The sequence below is a fragment of the Orcinus orca genome, chromosome 20 (genome assembly GCF_937001465.1).
Source record: "Orcinus orca chromosome 20, mOrcOrc1.1, whole genome shotgun sequence".
Classification (NCBI taxonomy): Eukaryota; Metazoa; Chordata; class Mammalia; order Artiodactyla; family Delphinidae; genus Orcinus; species Orcinus orca.
Window position 1 is genome coordinate 47851507 of NC_064578.1, and position 24802 is coordinate 47876308.

The 24802-nt window shown below is 58.0% G+C and overlaps 2 protein-coding genes across 7 annotated transcripts in view; both read left to right on the plus strand.

Moving 5' to 3' along the window:
* The window catches only part of GRIK5 (glutamate ionotropic receptor kainate type subunit 5), a 57308-nt gene extending 56035 nt beyond the window's left edge, over window positions 1-1273 (plus strand). For all 5 annotated transcript variants that reach the window (XM_049703948.1, XM_049703947.1, XM_004271228.4 and 2 more), the window contains one exon: window positions 270-1273. In XM_049703948.1, coding sequence (XP_049559905.1) covers window positions 270-698 — 429 coding nt within the window. In that variant the 3' untranslated portion in view covers window positions 699-1273. The remainder of the gene's footprint in view (window positions 1-269) is intronic.
* Window positions 1274-5513: 4240 nt separating this feature from the next.
* Window positions 5514-23918, plus strand: ATP1A3 (ATPase Na+/K+ transporting subunit alpha 3). Of its 2 annotated transcripts, none has more exons than XM_049703344.1 (23): window positions 5514-5677; window positions 9654-9782; window positions 9878-9937; window positions 10081-10284; window positions 10809-10922; window positions 11036-11170; window positions 11642-11759; window positions 11893-12161; window positions 13443-13641; window positions 13719-13828; window positions 13911-14045; window positions 15641-15833; window positions 16118-16293; window positions 16379-16515; window positions 17164-17314; window positions 17435-17603; window positions 20261-20415; window positions 20493-20616; window positions 21391-21536; window positions 22095-22225; window positions 22751-22852; window positions 23121-23212; window positions 23537-23918. In XM_049703344.1, exons 1-23 carry the CDS (start codon window positions 5672-5674, stop codon window positions 23563-23565), a joined length of 3084 nt encoding a protein of 1027 aa, XP_049559301.1. In that variant the 5' UTR covers window positions 5514-5671; the 3' UTR covers window positions 23566-23918. The 2 variants fall into 2 exon arrangements, with proteins under 2 accessions (XP_049559301.1, XP_004271274.1); XM_004271226.3 differs by having other exon boundaries at window positions 9693-9782.
* The last annotated feature ends 884 nt before the right edge of the window (window positions 23919-24802 follow it).

Sequence of the window (24802 nt, forward strand, 5' to 3'; positions counted from 1 at the left end):
GAGACAGGAGTTGAGAGGTGGAGAGACGAGACAGGAAGAGCACGGGGAAATAAGGGAACTGTGAGGGAAGAGAATGGGAAATGAGGAAAGGGTGGAAGAGAGGAGGTGAAAGGGCTTGCAGGAAAGAGAAAGAGAGGTGAACACAGAGGTGGGGCGGGGAGAGCAGGAGGGTGTGGAGGTTTCTGAGAGGACCAGAGGGGAAAGGAGCGGCGAGGGGCGGCGGCAAGGAGGTCGCAGGCAGTGACCACCGCGCCCCGCGCCGCCCCCAGGTGTCGGTGTGCCAGGAGATGCTGCAGGAGCTGCGGCACGCGGTGTCCTGCCGCAAGACGTCGCGTTCTCGCCGGCGCCGGCGCCCGGGAGGCCCAAGCCGGGCCCTGCTGTCGCTACGCGCCGTCCGCGAGATGCGCCTCAGCAACGGCAAGCTCTACTCCGCCGGCGCGGGCGGGGATGCTGGCAGCGCGCACGGGGGCCCCCAGCGCCTCCTGGACGATCCGGGACCGCCCGGCGGGGCCCGGCCCCCCGCCCCCACCCCTTGCACCCACGTGCGTGTCTGTCAGGAGTGCCGGCGCATCCAGGCGCTGCGGGCCTCCGGAGCCGGCGGGCCCCCGCGTGGCCTGGGCGCCCCCGCTGAAGCCACCAGCCCGCCCCGGTCCCGGCCCGGCCCCGCCGGCCCCCGCGAGCTGGCCGAGCACGAGTGATCATGGGCGGGGCCGGGCGGGCGCCCGGACTGACCGCAGGGACTGGGCTCGCCCCAGGCCCCAGCCGCCCTCGCTTCCCTGGTGGGCGAGGGACGGGACTTGTGCCCCCGCGCGCCGGACGCCGCGATTTTGCCTTTGGTTCCCGGTGAAGTCTGAGGCTCGGCTCCGGAACCTGCCTGCGCCCCCTAGTGGACTCGCCAGAGGGTGCCGCGGACGCCCGCACTCCGTCCCCCACTGCGAACAAGAGGAGCGCAGGAACCGAGGACTCCAGGGGCCGAGGACTGCAGGGGCTGTTCCCGGAAGCGGAAAGCAGTTCGCGGGGAGAACCCCATCCTGGGACTGCTCGGGCTCCCCAAGACTTAACGCAGCCCTCCCCACTTCTGGAGAAGTGGGAGGCCTCTGGGCAGATGGGTGTCCCCTGGTGCCCCTCGACTCTTCTCTTTCTCTCTTTTTTTTGGGGAGAAACCTCGGAATTTCTATGAGACCCCCACAGGGAGGGGGTCAGTTGGGCCCCCATCCCTCCCCCTGCCACACCCCAGTCCCCGTTGGAATAAAAAAAGAACAAAACCCCAAAACTGGGGATACCCGGGTCTCATTTCCTAGGGGTGCGAGGGCACTGAAGGCTTGGGCTCCCCCCTCCAGGCAGTCTGCTGAGAACCACAGACTGGATAGTCACTCCTGCACTCTCTCGATTCTCCGCCCTGCCCACAGACAGCGGGTCAGCCCAGGTCCGGGCAGCTGGCCCTTCTCCACTGACCTTCTCTCAGGACAGAAGGAGGCTGCGACAGAGACCCTGAGACAGATGGAGAGAGATACAGGGATCTGGAGAGGCGGAGACACCAGGAAAAGGAGACATAGACAGAAACCAGATGGGGCTGGGGGAGGGGAGGGTGAGTGAACAGTTCAGTGTGGTGGTGCCTGGGTGGCCCGTATGGTGGCAAGTGTGTGCCTGGGCCAGGGTAATTTGTCATGACTTTGTAGTCATGTGCATGTGTGTATGTGTGTACATCCGTGAACCCACCTTCAGCTGTGTGACTGTGACCCTGTGTTTCTGCCGAGAACGTACCTCCCCAGCCCCCAAGAGAGCAAGTGAGAAATCCCAGTCGGGGGGAGGGAGGAGGTGGGGCGGGGTAGGCTGACGGCTGGTTGAGCGGGGAGAAGGGTGGGTCTGCTTTCTGTCCACGCCCTCCCCCGCCCCACTGGAGGTTTCTGTGGAAACTGCAGCTGAGAAAGGACAAGTGAAGGTCACACAGCCAGAACCAAAACGAGGCCAAGTGGAAGGGGGAGAGATGGAGAGGTGGAGAGAAAGAAAGAGATGGGGAGAGGATGGCGGAGAGACAGAAAGGGAAGAGACAGAGATGGGGTAGAGATGGGGAGAGACTATGGGGGGGCTCAGAGAGAGATGGAGAAATAGGGCAAAGGGGGAGACACAGGGAGACGTACCATGATGAGGTGGGAGAAGGGTGAGACAGAATGGAGAAGGGGACGAGGTGGAGACAGAGGAAACAGGGATATTAATAAGAGACCCGGGGAGTTGGGGCTGAGAGAAGCAGAGACTGAGGTGGAACAGAGACAGGTGAGACAAGAAGCTGTAGAAAACTAGATGAGGACGGTAGGGGGCCCGAGCAGTGAGGAACGCTAGACCGAGAGAGGGAGCAAGCGAGGGAAAGGAGCGAGGCTGGGCCCCGCCCCTCGGGCAGGGGGCCCAGAGCTCGGGAGCTGTCCGTTCAGCACCGGCCTGCTGGGCTTGGCGGTCCTGGAGCGCAGCATTGCCCTGTCTCCCTTGCAGGACCTGCCTGCCTTCTCAGTGTTTGGGCAGGCCACACTTCGGGGGACCCCGCCTGGCACACAGCGCCCCCAGTCTCCATCTGGCCTCTTCTGTGTCTCAGACCCTTGCCGTGTGTGTGCCCAGACAGGTGTGGGGATGAGCTTGTGTCTCAAGGTCTCTCGTTTCCACATCTCTCACAGACTAATCAATGTCTCTGCCCTTGGGCGGGACTGTCAGTCTGTCAAGGTGACTAGAATATGATTGCAGACATTTCTGGTCTGTCTCCCTCTCTGTTCCAGTACCAAGCAGATCTCCTCTGGGGTCTTTCCCCATTTCTGAGTCTCCCCCACCCCCATTTCTGCTCTGTCTCCCCAGTCTTTATCTCTAAGTCTCCCCAGTGTGCCCAACGTGTCTGCCTGGCTTTCTATGTCCCTGCGTGTCTCTGTCATCTTCACTAAGTAATTCTGTTTATCTGCCTCTTACGCCTGTTTTCTCATTTCTGTCTTTGCCCATCTCTCTGTCTTTGTTGGTGTTTCTGTTTTATTGTTCCTATTTGCCTCTCTCTGGTTCTGAACTCTGTGCGTCCATTTCTTCTCTTAGTCTCTCCCTCCATCTCTCTTGCCGAGTTCTCTTGTCCCCATCCATCCCTGTGACCTTCGTAAATCTTCCCTCCCCCCCTCACCCAACTTCCGCAAAGCCTCGCGCTGGGAACACGGTGCACAGTCATCAGTCTCACCAGGCTGAGGAGTGCATGAGGGCGGGACATGAGCCTGTGTCTGGGATGTGGTGTGGGGGACCGGGGTCTCCCCCAGTCCAGCTGGAAAGCAGGAGGAGAGAAAGCCGAGAATCTCCTGGGATCCTGACATCCCCAGGCTTCTCTGTCACCCCAATCTCCCTCCCATGGTCTAAGCCCATCCCTGTAGGACAAGGTGGAGGGGGAAAAGATAATATGTTGACAGGTTCTCCCTCCTTCCCTCCCTCCCTCTGGAAGGGGACAGAGTTGTAGGGGGGCAACTACCAGGGCTAGAAGATGTGGCTTCCCCCCTTCCCCAGTCTCCATGGAGACAAGCCAGGTCTGCAAGCCCAGCCTCCTTTGCTGCAAATGCGGCCTCCCTATTACCATGGCAACAAGGGACAGCGGGGAGGGATGGGGATGGGTCAGAGTACAGGATTGGGCTGAGGCTCTGGGTGCCGGGGAAAGCCAAGGAACCCACCTCCCTGCCCCCTTTTACTCTCTGGCCCAGTTTCCCTGTCCATGCCCATCTTTCTGTGGCTTTGAATCTCTGACTCTTGTCTTTCTCAGTTTGTGTGTCTCCCTCTGGCCTTCACCCTTTCACACATTTCGGTGACCAGGTCCTTAACCTTCCCCTCTCACCTGCTATACACCAGGCTTACTCTGTGCCCCTTGCCTGTCCCCCACATCCCCACTCCCATAGGTGGGGAGGATACCCACATTCTGAGAAAGCTACAGAGACAGGCTCTTGCCTGCTCTCTGCCCCTTCTGCCCTTCTCAGGGAGAGTCTGGGAGTGTTCCTCATAGAGCAGAGAGGTGGGGGTAGGAGGCTGTAACTCCTCAGGCTCCAGTGGGTGGCTGACGGGGTGTTGTGTGTATGTGACAGGCCTGGGGTGTGGGTGCTGGCTGTGCATCTGTGTGTGTAGATATATACCAAGATGGGATGTGTGGTGTGTGGGTGTGGGCATGGGGGGTGTGTTTGGAGCTACAACAGAGGTGTATGAGATAGCACTGCGATACATGATGTGTGTAGTGTGTGAGGTGTGTGGGATGGTGTTGTGTGATCTGTGTCGGTGAATTATTGTGCTGTGTGTGAGTCTGTGTGCACCTTTTGTCTGTCATTCACAATTAGCAACACTGGCAATTTTGCACTGTGGGCCTTTGCTTATGCCCGGATATATTGGGGAGGAGTGTGTGTGATGTTGTGTGATGTTGCGTGAAACAGTGTTCACAAAGCCTCAAGTGGTGTCTGGGGCAGTGTGAGGCCTGTGCTATGGTGCTGAGTGTAGATGTGTACTGGTTTGTGGGTCTGTGGATTTTGTGGTTATGGCTCTCTATGTGAGGTGGTTTAAGGCCAGCTCTGATGGAGTGCGTGATGTGCATATCTGTGAGATTGTGTTTTGAGGGTGTGTGTTAATCTACATGGCATTTTATGACTCTGATTCTATGGTGTGATGGGGTGCGCAAGGTGTGTGTGCTATGTGTGTTTCATTTCTACATGTTTGTGAGTCCCTGGGGTTGTTTGATGGGGTAGTGTAGGGTGTGTGGGAGGGTATTAGCTGGTGTGTGATGGAATGTGATTGTGAAACTGGTGGTGAGTGGTGGGGTGGTGTCCGTGTGTGTCCACAGCATCTGTGCTGTCTGGGTGATGGTCCTGTGTGAGTATGATGCTTGGTGGAATCCTCTGGCTGTGATGTGTCTCTTGTGTACCTGTGCAGCTGTGTCTCGTTGGATAACTGCCATACCATAGTGTGTGTGTTGGGGGGAGGTCACACAGTGAGGGGAGCCTCAGGGCTCCTACCCCCTCTGCAGCTTCCCCGCTCACTGTGGGGTCTTCCTTGCCCCTTGTGCCCCCTCCATCTCCCCCTCCTGAACAGCACCCCACAGTCCCCAGGGTTCCCCCCTGCCTCACTGCAGAAGAAGGTGCTCTGGCCCTCCTGCCTTATTGCGGTGATTTACGGGGCTTTCCCCCCACCCCGTGGTGGGTGTCCACCTTCCACAGCGCACTCCTCCCTCTGGTGGCACACAATGAGGGGGATTCTGGGGCTCTCCCACCCTCGGCGCCCCTTCCTCGGAACCGACACCCCACACTGCGGGGGTTTCCAGGTCCCTCATTTCGGGGGTCTCCGCCTCCCGCAGCGCTCCCCCTTCGCCGCCTCGCCGCCGCTTTGCAGTGGGTGGGGGGCGGGGAGGACAGCTGCAGTACCGGGGGCGGGGCCGCGGGCCGTCCATCAGAACGGCGGCGCCCCTGATTGGCCAGTGCCGGCCCCCCGGCGGGCGCGGGCATATGAGGAGGCGGAGGCGGCGGTCGCCGCAGACTGTGTGCAGTGGGGCTGACCGTCGGACGGACGCGCGGACCGAGGCGCGGGCGCTGCAGAGGCCCCCAGCGCGAGCCCGCGCCTGAGCCCACCCTGAGGCCGCTGCCCCGGCCCCTGCCCCGCCCGCCTGCCCCTGTCCCCCGGAGCCGCCAAGATGGGGGTAGGTGCTCGGGCCGGCCGGGCGATGCGTGTGTGTGTGTGTGTGTGTGACATTGTGGGTCCTGTGAGATTGGGTGTCTGCGGGGGCCGGGGACTCTGGGACCCCTGCTCTCCGGGACCCGGGTTCAGGAACCTGTGAGCCGGCTGACTCAGCCCGTCCGTGTGGTTGTGTCTCTGGTTGAGTGTGTGCGCGGGGCCGCCTGGCTTGGCTGGGGTCTGTGGCGCATGTTGGTGTGTCCTTTGTGTGCGGGGCCCGCGGGGCACGGAGCCGCCCTCAGCACCTCTGCCTGACCTGGTGCGGTTGCCTGCTCAACCGTATGTGTGCGTGTGCATGTGTGCGTGTGTGTGCTCCTGGCTCTGTCAGGCCCTGCAGCACCGTCTGCCTGCGATTGTGTGGCCCGGGTTTGTGTCTGAATGTCTGTAACCGTGTCTGGGTGTGTCTGAAAGCTGGTGTTTGTGTCTGGGGGCGTTGAAGCCCGTCTGCTTCCTTGGCCAGGCGGGGACAGGTCCAGACTATGGGATGAACACCAGATGACCTCTCTTTCTCCTTCCAGGCCTGGATGGGGGTGCTCCGCAATGCGGAGTGGCCTGGGGCTGCAGTGTGTGTCTAGCTCCTAATCTGGGGGAGCAGACACAGGGGCTGGGGGGAGCAGGAGAGTCATGGCGGGGAGACTGAGAGCCTGGCTGAGGGTGTATGTATGCAAATGCGTACGTGTGTGTATGGGGGGAGGGGTTGTGCATGCCTGGCTATGCCCTTTCCTCCGTGTCCATGTGTCCTTGTCTGTGAGTCTCTCCAGCAGATGCTGCCTCCTCCCCTGGCTGACCACCTGACCCCCGCTGCAGCCCTGGATTTCTCCCTGCGTGTCGGGCGGGGCCATGGGGGGCTAGGAGGCGGGTGGGCTGGGATGGATGGGATGGAGAGAGAGAGAGGGTCGGGATGGGAGAGGCTAATGGAGAGGGAGTATGAAGGATGAAGAGAAAGATGGCGGATAAAGGCTGATGGGCCCAGGGATGGAGCTGGGGAATGGGGCTGCAGATCTGTGGCTTGGGGTGGGCGAGGGGAGAAGGAGAGAAGAACTGGGTGGGGAGGAGACTGGGAGAGAGAAGGGGGAGGTGGGAGTCAGTGATGGCTTCCAGGTAAGTGGAAATGGAGGGGAAGCCGAGGGCAGATTGGAGGAGAGGACTGGGGCTAAGTGCCTTAGAGAAAAAAGGAGCGGGAGGGTCTTAGGAAAAGACGTGAGAACAGGAGAAGTGAGGCTCTTTAGACATGGGGGCAGAGACATGGAAAGCAGAGAGAAATGGGCAGAGACTGAGAGAGATGCTCTGAAAGAGACAGAGAAAAAGAGACATAGAGACAAAGAGACGGACACAGGCAGAGAGACATGGAAAGATGAAGAGAGACATGAGTGGGACATAGACAAGGAGAGACAAAGAGAGAAACTGAGGCTGAGATGAGGAGACCCAAGGACAGACATTTCCTATCCAGAGACAACCAGAGGCAGCCTGAATGATAGGAAGAGGGGACAGAGGGCAAAAGGGGAGGTCGAGGGAGAGATGCTGAGATGAGGCCTCAGACACCTTGAAAGGGGGAGGGAGAGGCAGGCTGAGGGGCAGAGGCTGCGTGAGCTGGGCAGGTGTCAGGGGAGGCGGACAGCATGGAAAATGGCGAGGAGCCGCAGAGGCGGGCTGCAGCGAGGCAGGCGTGTCCCCCACCCTCAGAGGTGCTCCCGCCCTGCAGTGCGCCCATCTGGGCCTCCTGCCTTGACTGGGAAAGCCTCGGCTCCCCCTCTAACAGATGGAAGCCCGCCCCCAAGGGAGTCTGGTCATGGCAAGGGCAAGGAGGAGCCAAGGCTTGTCTGCCAGGGACTGGGGTATCCCAGTCCCTCCCCCCTCAGCCCCAGGATCCAGGCCCCCGGCCCCTCCTCCCTCAGACCCAGGATCCAGGCCCCCGGCCCCTCCTCCCTCAGACCCAGGAGTCCAGGAAGCCACCCCTAGGCCTCATAGGGGCCAAGCATCAGCTCCCCAGCCTTCCCTGAGGTTTCAGGGGTGGGCAGCTGGTTTTCTTCCCAACTTCTCCTCTCCTGCCTTCCAGGCCGCCATCTCTCTCCTCTCCTGCCTTCCTCTTATTTCTCTAACTTGTGCCCATGACCTCATATCTCCACTCTCTCCATCCTTGGGTCTACCCCTCTGTGGAGTCCGAGACCCCTCCTGAAGCTGGGGGTGGAGGAGTGTCCTCCCTGTCCCCCAAGCCTCCATGTTCCATGTCAGACGCAGTGCTGCTGCAGGGCTGGCCCAGGGCCAAGCCTCTTTCCCACCCCTGAAACCCAGGCTCCCAGGCCTCCGGGCTGCAGTAGCCTCCCAGGCTCAGCCTCCCAGTCTGGGGGCAGACGGCAGGCAGCTCAACTCTCTACAAGGTCACGAGGGGATTAGCGCTGAGCTGCACTGAGCCTGGGATCCCAGCTTGGCCCTGGACCCTTAGGATCTGTCAGCGCTCCTCTACCAGCACCTGGCCTCACCCCACCCCTCCTGCCAGCCTCCAAGGACACTTCCTTCCCCATCAGCCCAGGTCCCCAAACTGGAACTTCAGTCACTCCCCCTCACGCTACATCCAGTTCAAGTCAAGCCCGGGGGCTTTTGCCTCTTGCTGTTCTGCACCCCAAATCCCAGCCAGCTCCTAGTCTGTCCTCCAGAGGCCTAACCATGCCAACCCCTTGTCCAAACCTATCCATGGCTCCCACCAGCCCCCAGGAAAGGGTCTAGGCCCACAGCTTGTCAGTCAAGGCCCTCAGGACTGGCTGCATGTCCAGCCAGGCCACCATCCCTGTGCACAGTAGGCTGCCTCCCAGGCGTTGGTCCCAGCTGTGACTAACACCTGGAGTGCCCTTTCCTCCCCCTTCCTGCCAGGCCTATGGGGTCTCCCAAGATTTGCTGGGTCCTTTGAGAGACAGAGACATCCATGGGGTTGGGGAGAGAGGCCCAGAAAAAGAGTCAGGCAGAAAAGACAGGGAGAGTGATATATGGGGAGACCTTCAACTGGAAGGACAGAGATGCCGAGATGGACTCGGAGAAGGAGAGATGCAGGGATAGAGAGGAAGATGGCAGAGCGAGATCGTGAGAGATAGACAAGGTGGTTGAAACAGTAGAGACAGTTACGGAGAGACACACCAAGCATTACAGAAAAGGAGGTACCTTGAGAGAGGAAATCAGAGAGAAGCAGAGATAAGGATGGAGAAAGATACAGACAGAAAATACGGACACTCAGAGACAGTCTGAGATCCCTGCACACCAACTGGGAAAGAGATAGGAACCCAGAGAGACAGACTCAGCCAGACTCAGGGAGAGAGAGTTCAAGAGATAGAAACAGATATTGTATGAGATGGAAAACATAAAGAGCCAGAGATCAGAGAGAGACACACACAGAGACTCAGAGACAGAGACAGAGAGAGAGACGGACAATATGAAGTGATGAGGGAGAGAGAGATCAGAGAAGCAGCCACAGAGAGACAGAGATACACACACATGAAGAGAAGGATAGATAAAGAGGTACAAGGAGACAGAAACAAAACAGAATAAGACAGAGAGGCGCAAACAGAGACCTGGAGAGATAGATCAAGAGAGAGAGACAGACGTAACGAGAGACAGACAGACCTAGCAAGAGACAGACTAAGTGCCCAGGGAGAGGGAGAAAAAGACACAGAGAGATAAAAAGACACATGGAGACTGAAGGGGAGAGACCTACAGAGAGAGAGAGAGAGGCACAGACAGACCCAGATGGAGACTCTCAGGGACAGAGACCCAGAGGTACATGGAGCCAGAGACGGAGAGGCCAGTAGGAAGAGATGAGACTCAGGGGTTCTGAGAGATACCCAGAGCCGCAGGGCAGAGACAGACTGAGCCCCCAGAGCCAGCCCCTGCCCAGAGACGCAGCTGCGCAGACGCAGGGCTGGTGTCCCCTTGTAACCCCTTCTCGCCCACAGTCTGGTGGCTCTGACAGCTATCGTGTCGCCACCTCGCAGGACAAGAAAGATGACAAGGGCTCGCCCAAGAAGAGCAAGGGCACCAAAGACCGCCGGGACCTGGATGACCTCAAAAAGGAGGTGGCTATGGTAAGTCCCACCCTCTGCACCCACCCAGAGCAGGCCCCACCCGCCACTGCCCGGCCTCCTCACTCACCCGATCCCCCCAAACTCCTGTTCCTCAGACAGAGCACAAGATGTCAGTGGAAGAGGTCTGCCGGAAATACAACACCGACTGTGTGCAGGTGGGGCCAGACCGGAGGGAGAAGGGTCCGGGGGGGGGAGGGGATGGGAAGCCGTGACCCTTGGGTGCCTGGGGGCACTCGGGAAGTGTTGGGGGCGCCAGGGTTGCTCCGGGAGGGTTCTGTGTGAGTCCTGTGTCCCCTAGGGTCTGACCCACAGCAAAGCCCAGGAGATCCTGGCCCGCGATGGGCCTAACGCGCTCACGCCGCCGCCCACCACCCCAGAGTGGGTCAAGTTCTGCCGCCAGCTATTTGGGGGCTTCTCAATCCTGCTGTGGATCGGGGCCATCCTCTGCTTCCTGGCCTACGGCATCCAGGCAGGCACTGAGGATGATCCTTCTGGCGACAACGTGAGTGCCCTCCACCCTGCTGTGCCCAAGGGCTCATACATGTAGGGACACGTATGCACACCCCACTTCTCCCTTTAGACTTTTCAAAGCCCAGCCTCCAACTTCTTCTCATCTAACTCTCACAGTCACCCAGTGAGAGAACCAGAGAAGCTATGAGGAAAACTGGGACTCAGAAAGGTGAAGTATGGGACTTCCCTGGTGGTCCAGTGGTTAGGACTCCGTGCTTTCACTGCCGAGGGCCTGGGTTCGATCCCTGGTCGGGGAACAGCCAATAAATAAACAAATAAATAGATAGATAAATAAATATATAAACAACAAACATTTAAAGAAAAAGAAAGAAAGAGGGACTCAAACGTGGACAGGCAGACAGAGACACAGACCCTCAAATGGACACAACCTGAGGTCAGACATACAAATACAGACCCCCAATGACTCAAAGCTCTCTTCCCAGGTTCCACAGACCTCGGGATGGGGGTGGTGGGGAGTTGCTCCAGGGCGGGCTGTGACTCTGCATATCCCCACAGCTGTACCTGGGCATCGTGCTGGCGGCCGTGGTCATCATCACCGGCTGCTTCTCCTACTACCAGGAAGCCAAGAGCTCCAAGATCATGGAATCCTTCAAGAACATGGTTCCCCAGGTGAGGGGTACCCAGGGAGGGGCCAGATGGAGGTGAACAGGCGGGCAAGGCTATGCCCAGTGACCCCAGGTAGAGGGAGTCAGGGAGGTGACTCTTCTCCATTCTCCCCCCAGCAAGCCCTGGTGATCCGGGAAGGTGAGAAGATGCAGGTAAATGCTGAGGAGGTGGTGGTCGGGGATCTGGTGGAGATCAAGGGCGGAGACCGAGTCCCAGCCGACCTGCGCATCATCTCAGCCCACGGCTGCAAGGTGGGCCAGGGGCCTGGGGCCCAGCTCTGCCCTTCCTGGAGTGGCCCAGGAGTCCAGGCCCCCAGCCCTTCCTCCCCCAGGACCCGGGAGTCCAGGCCCCAGCCCCCTCCTCCTTCAGACCCAGGAGTCCAGGCCCCTGGACCCCTCCTCCCTCAGACCCAGGAGTCCAGGCCCCCGGCCCCTCCTCCCCCAGGACCCTGCAGTCCAGGCCCCCTCCTCCCTCAGATCCAGTACCTCTGACCTCCAGGTACCTTAGGCCTTGGCAAGAAGCCGTGTACCCTCCCCAGCTTCAAGAGCCCAACCTCTGTCCTCCCAGACACAGGCACCCAGACTTCTAGCTGTGACTCCCAGGGACACAGCCTTCAGCCTCGTTAACAAAACAAACGAACAAACAAAAATCTTGAAATCTCCTCTGGACAAATGCCCCTTGACCCCAGGCCCGGGGTCGACACCTGTCTCCTGTGTCCCCAGGTGGATAACTCTTCCCTCACGGGTGAATCAGAGCCCCAGACCCGCTCCCCCGACTGCACTCACGACAACCCCTTGGAGACTCGGAACATCACCTTCTTTTCCACCAACTGTGTGGAAGGTGAGGCAGCGGGGAGGGGCAGTTCAGGCACCCAGGTGGGGCCGGGCTCGTCCAGATAGATGGACGTGCCTCAGGGGCTCGGGGTCCCTCTGAAGCTCGCTGAATCTCAGCCCAGTCCCCTCTGACCCCACAGGCACAGCTCGGGGCGTGGTGGTGGCCACGGGTGACCGCACTGTCATGGGCCGCATCGCCACTCTGGCTTCCGGGCTGGAGGTGGGCAAGACGCCCATCGCCATTGAGATCGAGCACTTTATCCAGCTCATCACTGGCGTGGCTGTCTTCCTGGGCGTCTCCTTCTTCATCCTCTCCCTCATTCTCGGATACACCTGGCTCGAGGCTGTCATCTTCCTCATCGGCATCATCGTGGCCAATGTCCCAGAGGGCCTGCTGGCCACTGTTACTGTAAGGCCCGGACCCTTGGGTCTGAGGGAGGAGGGGGCTGGGGCCCGATGGCAACAATCTTGACTGCAACTTGGACATCAAGGGCCAAGCCTGCCAGATGTTGAATGAGGAGGGTCCTGGGGCTCAGAGGGCCTCATTGACAAAACAAACCAACAGGGAATCCCCTGGCGGTCCAGTGGTTAGGACTCCGCGCTTTCACTGCTGAGGGCCCCCATGTTCAATACCTGGTGGAGAACTAAGATCCCACAAGCTGAGAAGCATGGCCCCCCCCCCCCGAAAAAAAATAACAACCAACAAAGAATCTTGAGAAACACTGCCAGTCAGAAAGGGCTAACAGCCTTATCATTTTTGAAGTTAACTTACAAAATTAAGAAGCACAACCTCATGGTAAAAAGTCTAAAGAATACATTAAAATAGTTAAAAAATAAAATAACAGTCCCGACCCACTGCCCAGCCGTCAGCCCCCCTCCAGAAGCAGGCTCTCTGCCCTGTTCCCGGCGACGGTGGGCATATTGCCACGTACGTAGTCATTGTTTTCGGGGTACACAGAAGGGACCATCCTAGGAATACTATTCTGTTCCTTGATGCTTTTACTTAATAGATCCTGCAACGTTTTCCATATTAGCATATTCAAAGCTACTCTAAGTCAAAGGCCTTTCATTGACCTACACGATACAAACAAGGGTTGCACATATGAAGGTACTGCCTGATGAGCTGGAGGCAATTGAACACACCCCAGGTCAGCTGCACCCAGATCTAGTTCCCCAGAAGCCCCCTCAAGACCTGTTCAGCCCCTCCCCTCCAACCCCAGGGTTACCCCTAGGATAGACTGGCTTCAAACCGTGTAGCTTTTGTACTTCACATCAGTGGAATCATTCAGCAGGAACTCTTGTTTCTGGCTCATTTTTCGCTGAACACTATGTTTTTGAATTTCACCCATGCAGTTGTAGGCAGTGGTTGCTTGTTCTTTTTCACCGCTGTATAGTATTCCCACCTTTTATTCCCCAATTTATTTGTCCTTACTGCTGTTAGTGGACATTTGGGTTGTTTTCAGTTTGGGACTATTATGTTGCTGCTATGAACATTCTAGTATATTTCTTTGGGGTGCATCTGAGCCCATTTTTGTGGGTCTATACCTTGGGTGGAGTGGCTGGGCGACACCCCATTCTTTGCCCAGGATTCTCTCTGGGCTGGGCAGTTGGGTTGTTGGCAGTTGTGTTGCTGGCCCAACTGCACCGCCTGACTCTACCTGTAACTCCCCTGCCCTTGCATACACTCCAGGTGTGTCTGACCCTGACCGCCAAGCGCATGGCTCGGAAGAACTGCCTTGTAAAAAACCTAGAGGCTGTAGAGACCCTGGGCTCCACATCCACCATCTGCTCGGACAAGACAGGGACCCTCACCCAGAACCGCATGACGGTCGCCCACATGTGGTTTGACAACCAGATCCACGAGGCCGACACCACTGAGGACCAGTCAGGTGAGGGTGGGGCCCAGGCAAGACCGAGGGGGCCTGGCTCCCGGACACCCCCCAGCCCTGACTCGTACCTTTTTCAGGGACTTCATTTGACAAGAGCTCGCACACCTGGGTGGCCCTGTCTCACATTGCTGGACTCTGCAACCGTGCCGTCTTCAAGGGGGGTCAGGACAACATCCCTGTGCTCAAGGTGGATCTGGCCTCCCGCTCGCCTCAGCTTGGCCCCTGCCCACCCCGCGCTACTCTGCTCTGACAGCCCTCTCTCCCCACAGAGGGATGTGGCCGGGGATGCCTCCGAGTCTGCCCTGCTCAAGTGCATCGAGTTGTCCTCCGGCTCCGTGAAGCTGATGCGCGAACGTAATAAGAAAGTGGCTGAGATCCCCTTCAACTCCACCAACAAATACCAGGTACCCTAGGCTCTCCAGGAGAGTCGGCCTGGATCTCACTTTCTCTATGACGCCCGAAAAGCAGTCAGCTCTGCCCCGCTGCCCTCCTGCTTTGGGCAAGTTATTAACTTTCCCAGAGCCTTGGTTTCCCCATCTGTAAAATAAGTCCAAGAGTATCCACCCAGTGGGGAGAGGAACACAGACCCGGGAGTGAGAGCAATGTCTCTGTTGGAGTGGGCAGCAGGGGAGTAAAGATCTTCCTGCAGCAGAGTGGGAACCAGCCAGAGATCTCATTCATCCATCCAACAAATATGTTTTTGAGCAGCAACTACGTGTCAGAGGCACTTGTGTTAGGTGCTGCGGACACAGACGGCAGTGAAGTCCCTCCTCTCACGGAACTTATGCTCTAGTGCCAGGAGACAGACAATGACAAAGGCATGAGGACATTAGGAAATTTGGAATACGTCCGCCAGTCACCATGCTGAGCGAGGGAGCCCTGCAGGCGGCTGGGGGCAGCGGGCACAGCGTGTGCAAAGGTCTTGACGAAGGAGTGTGTTGATGTACCGAATAGCCAGGGAACGTTGAGCCAGGAAACGTGGTGGGAGGGGAGGGCGGTGGGTGCTGGGTCAGGTCCCGTAGGGCCTTGTGGACAGGACTTGGGTGTGACCCTCAGGGGGACATGAGCCACCGAGCAGAGGCAAGATGGGACCTGGCTCACATTTTTAAAAACTGCTTTATTGAGAGATACAGTTCACACACCATAGCTCACCCACTTAATGTGCATAATTCAGTAGTTTTAGTATATTCACCGATACGTGCTGTCATCTGCCCAGTCAGGTTTTTAAAAAATATTTATTTACTTATTCATTTATTTTGGCTGTGCCGGGTCTTAGTTGCGGCGTGCGGGATCTTCGTTGCCTCGTGAGGGATCTTTAGTTGCGGCATGCGAACTCTTAGTTGCAGCATGTGGGATCTAGTTCCCTGACCAGGGATCGAACCCAGGCCCCCTGCATTGGGAGCGCGGAGTCTTAGCCGCCGGGCCACCAGTGAAGTCCTGTGACTCTCATATTTTAAAGGCTTCTTCTGGCTGCCATGGGGAGGAAATATTATGGGGAGGGGAGGGCAGAAACAGGGACTCAGTGTGGAGGCTGCTGTGATATTTCATGAGAGACGGTGGTGGCTGGATGGGAGGGCAGGGGAGGTGAGAAGAGGTCAGAATCCGGGTACTTCAGAGGTGAGCTGACCAGATTCGGTGATGGGTCAGATGCGGGATGAGAGGTTGTCGGGCAAGCCAGAGAGAGAAGCACGTATCCTAAGGACCCCTGAGATTTCTGTGAGAGAGACACAGAGGGGAAGAAATATCTGCAAGACCGAGAGACAGAAACGGGCAGGGATGAGCAGAGGTCTCTGTGAGAGAGCCTGAGAAACAGATGAACATCTCTCGGGTAGAGAGATTTGGGCAGTGCCCTCTGGGGGAGCCTGGCGGTGGTCTGTCCTGGCATCCGTGGCTCTGGATAGGGCGGCAGGGGGGGTCCTCTTCCCCAGCTGGGTGCAGGGCAGCCTCCGGGTCCCTCCCTGTGAGGCTCAGGCACGGCCGCCTTCTGCTCTGTCCACAGCTCTCCATCCACGAGACCGAGGACCCCAATGACAACCGGTACCTGCTGGTGATGAAGGGCGCCCCTGAACGCATCCTGGACCGGTGCGCCACCATCCTGCTGCAGGGCAAGGAGCAGCCGCTGGACGAGGAGATGAAGGAGGCTTTCCAGAACGCCTACCTCGAGCTCGGGGGCCTGGGCGAGCGCGTGCTTGGTGCGCACCAAGGGTGGAGCGAAGTTGGGGCAGGGGCTGGGCCAGCTCTGGGGGCCCCTTGAGGGTAAGGAGGGATGTGAGGCTGCCCAGAGCCTGGCTCAGAATAGGGCCTCCCAGAATGCACCATGAATGAATGAATGAATGAGACAGGAAGGCGTCTGTCAGAAATGGGTGTTGACTGACTGTCTGGCCAACTAGGGAGCCTGACTGCTGGCACCGGGAGCTGCGGGCAGGAGGCAGGGAGGACCGAGGCTGGAGCCCCTGTGCCCCTCTCCCTGCGCCAGGTTTCTGCCATTACTACCTGCCCGAGGAGCAGTTCCCTAAGGGCTTTGCCTTCGACTGTGACGATGTGAACTTCACCACCGACAACCTCTGCTTCGTGGGCCTCATGTCCATGATCGACCCTCCCCGGGCAGCCGTCCCTGACGCGGTGGGCAAGTGCCGCAGCGCGGGCATCAAGGTATGGCCCGGGGCAGGAGGGGAGGCAGGGCCAGGGCCCCAGCGGCCAGCGGTGAGGCTGGACCGTTTGCATATGATGCCCACAGGTCATCATGGTCACCGGCGATCACCCCATCACGGCAAAGGCCATTGCCAAGGGTGTGGGCATCATCTCCGAGGGCAACGAGACTGTGGAGGACATCGCCGCCCGGCTCAACATTCCCGTCAGCCAGGTCAACCCCCGGTGAGCCCCGCCCTGCCCAGCTCAGGTCCCTCTGGGACTGCGGGTCCCCCTCCTCCTGGGCCTCCTCTGTTGACTCAGCATCTGGGTCCTGTTCCTCTACCATCGTGAGGATGGGCAGCCTGGTGTTACAGCTGCATGGGGTTAGCAAGGGGTAGGTTCGCATCCCAGCTTTGCCACACATGAGCTGTGTGACCTTGGGCAAGTCATTTAGCCTCTCTGTGCCTCAGTTTCCTCCTCTCTAAAATGGGCTGCTAGTAATTCACATCTGAGAGGATTCTGTGAGACCCCTTATTTCTGTGTCTGGCATTCTCTCTTCCCATCTCTCTTTCATGTCTTTGTCTCTCTCTGTGTCTCTCATCTCTGTTCTGACGTACTTAGCTTTCCCACGCTCATGTCTCTCTGCGTCTGTCTCTATTTCCTAGTTGCCTGCATATCTCTGTTCCTCTAAGTCCAGTGTCCCAAGGTTCTTCCTGAGGTCTGCCCTCTATCCTTCCTACTGCAGCCCCCTCCTCCCCTGTTTCCCTTCATCTCTGACCCCCAGAGCCCTTGTCCCTCTATCGGAGCCTGGTCCTCTGTCTCTCCTGTCTGTGAGTCTGTCCAACAGGTGTCACTGCCCCACAAGTCCTGAACACTCTCTGCTCTTCCCAGGGATGCCAAGGCCTGTGTGATCCATGGCACCGACCTCAAGGACTTCACCTCTGAGCAAATCGACGAGATCCTGCAGAACCACACTGAGATCGTCTTCGCCCGCACTTCCCCCCAGCAGAAGCTCATCATTGTGGAGGGCTGTCAGAGACAGGTGGGCTCGGGCTGGGGTCCCTCGGAGGAGGGGGCCGGGGGTCTGGACTCCGGGGTCCTTGATGAGAAGAGGGTTTGGGGCCAGGCCTCTGGGCGTCATCCTCACCCTCTCTCCCTCCAGGGAGCCATCGTGGCTGTGACTGGGGACGGCGTGAACGACTCCCCCGCCCTGAAGAAGGCTGACATCGGGGTGGCCATGGGCATTGCCGGCTCTGACGTCTCCAAACAGGCAGCAGACATGATTCTGCTGGATGACAACTTTGCCTCCATCGTCACGGGTGTGGAGGAGGGTGAGTGAGTTGGCCCAGGTGGCCCTGGAGACTGGGGTCGCTGCGTGAAGCCCGAGAAGGGGGAGGGGAACAGGCCAGGGCTGCAGCAGATGCACGGCAGGAGACCACAGAATCCCACCAGGCCCCCGGCAGAGCCTGCGCTTGTCCTTTTCGGTTTTCTCCTCCTGAGGAGTTGGGGGCTCCCTGGGGGCAGGACTCAGCCAACGCACTTCTGGGTCGCGGTGTCGCCCAGCACAGGCCCAGTCTGGTGGGCAAGGCACATTCGGAAGCATTAAAAAACAATACTCATAGGGATTTCCCTGGCAGTCCAGTGGTTAAGACTTCGCCTTCCAATGCAGGGGGTGCGGGTTCGATCCCTGGTTGGGGGGCTGGGACCCCCACATGCCTCAGGGCCAAAAAACCAAAACAGAAAACAGAAGCAATATTGTAACAAATTCAATAAAGACTTGAAAAATGGTCCACATCAAAAAAGTCTTTAAAAAAAAATACTCATAAGGACAACCTCAGGGAAGCAGAGGGTCCTGAGGGAGCCCTGAAGAGGCCCCTCACCCAGCCTGGAGTCAGGGGCCAAGGAAGCCTCCCCAAGGGGACAGGGATCGCCTGTGCCAAGTCTCTAGGGCCATGTGGGAATCTTCACGTAGAGAAGTGTCAGCGAAGGGAGTTGCAGACAGAGGCAAGGCCTCGAGGTCTCAGGTGGGGCCGCCGGGCATCACCTCCTGACGGGCCTGGATGCGGCCACAGATGGGGCTTGTTCCCATTCCGTTTTATTCTAATTATCAGAGTAATTCATGATCATTATAGAAAATGTAGAAAAGCATTAAGAAGCAAATTGGAATCACCCATAATCTTACCATCCAGAAATAATCACTGTTCATGCATTTTCTTCCACTCTCTCTGTCCTACTTGAAATGTCCCCAGTGTAAAAAATAACTCCTGATAAGAGAGAATTCAGACGGTAACAGCTGAGCCTACAGTGTCAGGTTCATCGCCCTTATCCCTTGTCTCCTGTGGCCCAGAGGACACATGGTTAACCCTTTCTCATCCCCAAGACATCCTCCACGCACCTGCAGAGCACACACTCACGGAGGCGTTCACGCCGCCCAGACATTTATTGGACTCCTTACCTTGTGTCTGGTGCCAGGGGCTGGAGATACAGCTGTGAGCAGAGCAGACATGGGTCCTTGCCCTCAAGGAGCTGGGAGAGACAGCCTTCTGCAAGTTAACGAACAAGTTGTAACATAACAAACATAATTACATATTGTGACAAGTGCTAAGAAGAAAACCAGCAGGGTGCTAGGATAGATGGGGTCCTACCTATGTATTTATTTTTTGGCCGCCCCGCGCAGTTTGCGGGATCTGAGTTCCCTGACCAGGGATCGAACCCGCGCCCCCTGCAGTGGAAGTGTGGAGTCTTAACCACTGGACCTCCAGGGAAGTCCTCTGTGCCTTGTTTTTTTTTTTTTTTTTGCGGTACGCGGGCCTCTCACTGTTGTGGCCTCTAACGTTGCGGAGCACAGGCTCTGGACGCACAGGCTCAGCGGCCATGGCTCACGGGCCTAGCCGCTCCGTGGCATGTGGGAATCTTCCCGGACCGGGGCACGAACCCGTGTCCCCTGCATTGGCAGGCGGACTCTCAAACACCACGCCACCAGGGAAGCCCTTCTGTGCCTTCTTAATGACACACCTTGTTGCTCATCAGCACACGGGGGAAGGTGGAGGGAGGGGCTGGCTGGGTTCCTCTTTAGTTTCTTTTTACTTTATATACACTGTACTGATTGAATCTTTATTGGGATATGGCTTTCACACAAAGTCAGGCAGCTCCGTGACTTTTTATGCACGCACGCACCCACACAACCACCGGACCCCCATCAAGATAGAGAACGTTTCCAGCCTCCCGTTAGGGTTCTATCAGGTCCCCTCCGGTCTATATCCCCCCTCCCAGAAATAACCACTATCCTGACTTTCAGCACCATGGATTCGTTTCCAACCTCTTCCAAATGGAATCATGTGATAAGAATGCTTCTGTGTCTGGCTTTTTTTCACTCAACATAACATCAGTGAGATTCATCCATGGAGTTGGGGGTGTCAGTAGCTTGTTCCTTTTTCTCGCCGGGTGGTATTCCTTTGTATGGACGGACCACAGTTTACTTATCCACTCACCTACTGATGGCCAGTGGGTCAGTTCTGGTTTGGGGCTATTATAACTAATGCCATATGGTGAACATTCTTGTACTTGCTTTTTGGTGGACATAAACACTCATTTCTCTTGCGTATAAACCTAAGGTGAGGATTGCTGGGTCAATAAGGCAGGGATGTTTAACTTTTAATAGAAACTGCTGGGAATTCCCTGGTGGTCCAGTGGTTAGGACTCCATGCTTTCGCTGCCAAGGGCGCTGGTTTGATCCCCGGTTGGGGAACTAAGATTCCGCTAGCCACACTGTGCGGCCAATAAAAGAAAAGAAACTACCAAGCAGTCTTCCGAAGTGGTTGTATTTTGAGAATGTTTGAACAGGGGCAACATGGTTGGGCATCTGTATGGAAAGGCAGGCGGTGGGGGGGACGGATTAGAAAGGATGCATGGACTGGGCAGGGAAGGGGCAGAGGGACTAGGGTGCCCTGGTGTGGGTGCCGGGGTCTGAGCCTGCCCCTGCCAACAGGCCGCCTGATCTTCGACAACCTGAAGAAGTCCATCGCCTACACCCTAACCAGCAACATCCCCGAGATCACGCCCTTCCTGCTGTTCATCATGGCCAACATCCCACTGCCTCTGGGCACCATCACCATCCTCTGCATCGACCTGGGCACTGACATGGTGAGGCCCCGGCCACCCCCAGGCTCCGGGAGGGTAGGGTCCCCCCGATCCCCGACTTACCGGCCTCTCCTGCCCAGGTCCCTGCCATCTCGCTGGCGTACGAGGCCGCTGAGAGTGACATCATGAAGAGACAGCCCAGGAACCCACGCACTGACAAGTTGGTCAATGAGAGGCTCATCAGCATGGCCTACGGACAGATCGGTGAGGACCTGGGGGCCCTGCCTTGCTTGTGGCTGGGTGCCCGGTGCCTGGCCCACCGTGGGCACTCAGAAACCTTGTGCCGAATGAGTGGAGTGAAAAGTAGGACCTGGTGCTGGAGGTTTGGAAGGAGTGACTTACAGATGGGCGGTGGTCACCAAGGTGGGGCTGGCACAGGTGGAGGAAAGGCCCAGGGCTGCACCCGGGGAGCACGTGGGATACTGAGTGGCAGATCAGGGCTGGCCCCAGGATGGCCACTCCCCTGCTCCACCCGCCACCATGATGGGAAGGACCAGTCAGCCTGTGAGCTCTCTGAGGGCAGGAGTGAGCCCCACGCCCTCCTGCCTTCTCCATCTTTGCTGGAGGTGAGGTGTGCAGTCTTACAGGTGCTGAGCGCCCTGTTGCTGGGAGTGTCCCAGGAAGCAGAGGCTTGGTGGTGGTGGTCAGAGGCCTAGGGAGGTCATTCCTGCCTAGGGGGTCCTCAGGGGTTTCCTGATGTCCAGGTGGCCTGGCGCAGGTGGGAGGGAGCCTCCAGGTTCTCCCCTCAGGAGAGCCCCGTCTCCAAGGTTCCTGCTCCAAGGGGCCCATCTCAGGGGCTCACCACCAGGTGGCACCCTCAGATGGCCCTCTGGGAGCTCAGCCCCGGATGATGTCAGGCAAGAGGACCGGGTACCTCACCATCCTCACAGTGTGGGTCTCAAGGGGCCTCAGAGGTGCCCTGGGCTGGCTGCCTGCCCCACCTGAGCCTCTTCTCATCTCCCTTCTCTCCTCCCCCAGGAATGATCCAGGCTCTTGGTGGCTTTTTCTCCTACTTTGTGATCCTGGCAGAAAATGGCTTCTTGCCTGGCAACCTGGTGGGCATCCGGCTGAACTGGGATGACCGCACCGTCAACGACCTGGAGGACAGTTACGGGCAGCAGTGGGTGCGTAGGGCTGGGTCCCACAGCATGGCCTGGGACCTCCCAGGCGGGGTCCCTGCCCACAGCATCCTGGGCTGGGGCGAGCCGTCCCAACCATGCAGGGGCAGCTTCCTATGATGGTCCCTCTGCCCCAGGGGCGGCATCAAGATCCTCGCTGGACACAAGGGGCCTCCTGGAGCTCTTGGCCCAGCCCATCACGGTCCTGGCCGCCGGCCATGCTCTCTGCCCCACCAGGCGAGACGCCTTTGCTGCCCAATTCCCCATCTCTGTCTGCCTTCAAAGCCCAGCTGGAGTCCCCTCAGGAGGCCCCCAGGATCTCTGGTCCACAACCGAGGTCACCATTACCCTCTCTAATTCCTTGTACATTTCCTGACTCTTCCCGTGGGGCTCTGAACTACAGAGGGAAGGCACGCCCCTTAGGGGATCCCATCTGGACAGAGTCCCCGCTTTGCCCTGGGGCCCTACGCAGGGGCGCAGACAAGGAGCACGTGGGCCCAGGGTGGGGCCTGGGGCTGCGGCCACACTGACCGCCGACCGGCACCCGCGTCATCGCCCTTGCAGACCTACGAGCAGAGGAAAGTGGTGGAGTTCACGTGCCACACGGCCTTCTTTGTGAGCATAGTGGTCGTGCAGTGGGCTGACCTGATCATCTGCAAGACCAGGAGGAACTCCGTCTTCCAGCAGGGCATGAAGTGAGGGCCGCGGGCGCCGGGCTTGCTCTCCGTCCCGCCCCGTGTCTGTCTGTCTGTTTCAGTTTTGCCTCTGAGTTGATTTTCTCTCCAGTGGTCACATCTATCTTGGAGTCTCTGTCTCTGTCTCTCTCTCTCTCCATATGTGTGTGTGCACACTGCTGGGGTGTCTCTGGTCCCTCTCCAGATCTGCTTTATCTTTTTCTTTGGCCGCATGGCATGTGGGATCTTAGTTCCCCCACCAGAGATGGAACCCTGCAGTGGAAGCGCAGAGTGCTAACCACTGGACCGCCAGGGAATTCCCTGCTGTATCTTTTCATACCCCTGCCTGTGTGTCACTGTCTCTGTCATTATACTTCAGTGTCACCATCTCCCTGGACCCATCTGTGCCTCTCTGCCTCTTTCGGTCTCCATCTCTGTGTGTCTCCGTGTCTGTCTCTGTGCATCTGCCCTTGGCAGAGCCTCTGTCTCGGTGGGATGGGGGTGCCTGCTCGAGTTCTCTGGGTCCAGCCCTGCCTGTGCCTCCAGGAACAAGATCCTGATCTTCGGGTTGTTTGAGGAGACAGCCCTGGCTGCCTTCCTGTCCTACTGCCCCGGCATGGACGTGGCCCTTCGCATGTACCCTCTCAAGTGAGTGCCCCCTCCCCTGCCCTGTACCACCTGCTCCGGGATCCTCCGGGTAGCCTTCCCCGCGGGACGCCCTCAAAGGGGGGCGCTGTGCAGACCCCAGCCCACAGCCATGGCCCGGGCACCCCTCACCTTGGGCACGAAGGACCAGGGGAGCATCTTCCCGGTGCGGCCCCGCCTGTCCTCTGGGACCCTGCCTGTGTGTGTCCGCCCCGCCCCCCGCCCCGTCTCCGCCCCACACTGACGCCCTCCTGCTCTTTCGTCTCCGCAGGCCCAGCTGGTGGTTCTGTGCCTTCCCCTACAGTTTTCTCATCTTCGTCTATGACGAAATCCGCAAACTCATCCTGCGCAGGAACCCCGGGGGTGAGGGGCTAACTGGGTACAGGGGGGAGGCTGGGGGGACGGGACGGGGCAGCTGGAAGGGGAGGCGAGAGAGCGCTGTGTGACTGATACTAACCCCACTCTCTGTTTCCCCCCAACCCCTCCCTCCTGCGTTGTCTCTCCACCCTCTTTGCAACTCTTCTCTCTTCCTGGCTCTCTGGGCCTCCTCCTTTCTGTGTCTTTCCCTGTGTCTCTGCCCCTTTTGGTTTCTTTCTGTGCCGCTGTCTGTCTGTCTGTCTCTGCTTGTGCTTCTCTCCGTGCCCGTCTCCCTCTCATCTCTGTTTCTTTCCTCCTTTGTCTCTCCAGGTTGGGTGGAGAAGGAAACCTACTACTGACCTCAACCCCACCACATCACCCGTCTCTACCCTGCCCCTCACGCCCAGGACAGCCCACTCCGGTCCCCCTCATTTTGTATTCTGGGGGGAGGGGCCCTCTCGCCCATTGGCCCCGCCCCCTCAAGTTATCTCCCGCCTCCCTCCCCCACTTCCCCCTCTGGCTGGCTTCTCTCCCCGCCCCCGCCCCGCCCCCTGCCTCTCTCCTCTCTCTCTTTTGTGTGTCTGTTCCTCTCCCTCTCCTCATCCCTGCCACCCAGCCCCCTCCCTGGGCTCTTTTTTACTCCCCCTCACCCCCCGGCTGACGCCGTCTCTGGTTCTGGACAATTATCAAATATATCCGTGGGGACAGAGAAGCCGCGTGTGTGTGTCTTGCTTGCCTTGTGGACCCGGGGTGTGGGCAGGACGGTGTTCCCTGTGCTGGCACCCGTGGCTGGGTGATTCACAGAACCCCAGGAATTTAGCCTGGCATGAGCTTGGGAGTCATGGAATCTCAAAGTTATCAAATCATGGAGTTGTAGCCCCACAAGGGTTAGAGTGAGGGCACCTTGAATTCGCCAGGAGATGGGATCATGGGATCAGAAGAGGGGAGAGGAAGGGAATCAGACTCTGGATCCTCTCATATTGGAGAGGCACGGGGGGAGGCGATGATGCTAATGGTTCATTGAACTCCCACCCTGTGCTGTCCTCTCCTAAGCACTCTACGTGTATTAGCTCACTCAATCCTCACAAGGCACAGAGAGGGAAAGTGACCTGCCCAAGGTCACACAGCTGAGAGGTGACAAATCTGGGATTTGAACCTAGGCTGTCCAAGCTCTAAGTCACTATGCTCTTCTCTCTTTGTTGAGATAAACTTTCATACAGTGACGTGCACAAGTCTCAAGGGCACAGCTCAATGATTTAAAAAATTACTTCCATGTAGCCACTAGCCATAAAGTTCTCTTGTGCCCCTTTTCCAGTCAGCCCCCCTCCAGAGGTAACTGCTGAACTGCTTTCTGTCACCATTGTTTAGTTGTACCAATTCTTGGACTTCGTAGAAATGCAGTCCTACCGCATGCTGTCTCATGCTGTCTCTTACAGCATGCATGTCTGGCTTCCTGTCCTCCACACCATGTCCATGAGAGTCATCCACAGTGTTCCATGTATCAGTAGCTGCTCTTTTTCATTGCTGCGGAGTTTTCCACTGTGTGACTATTACACGATTTGTTGATCCATTTTCTTGTTGATGGACATTTGCTGT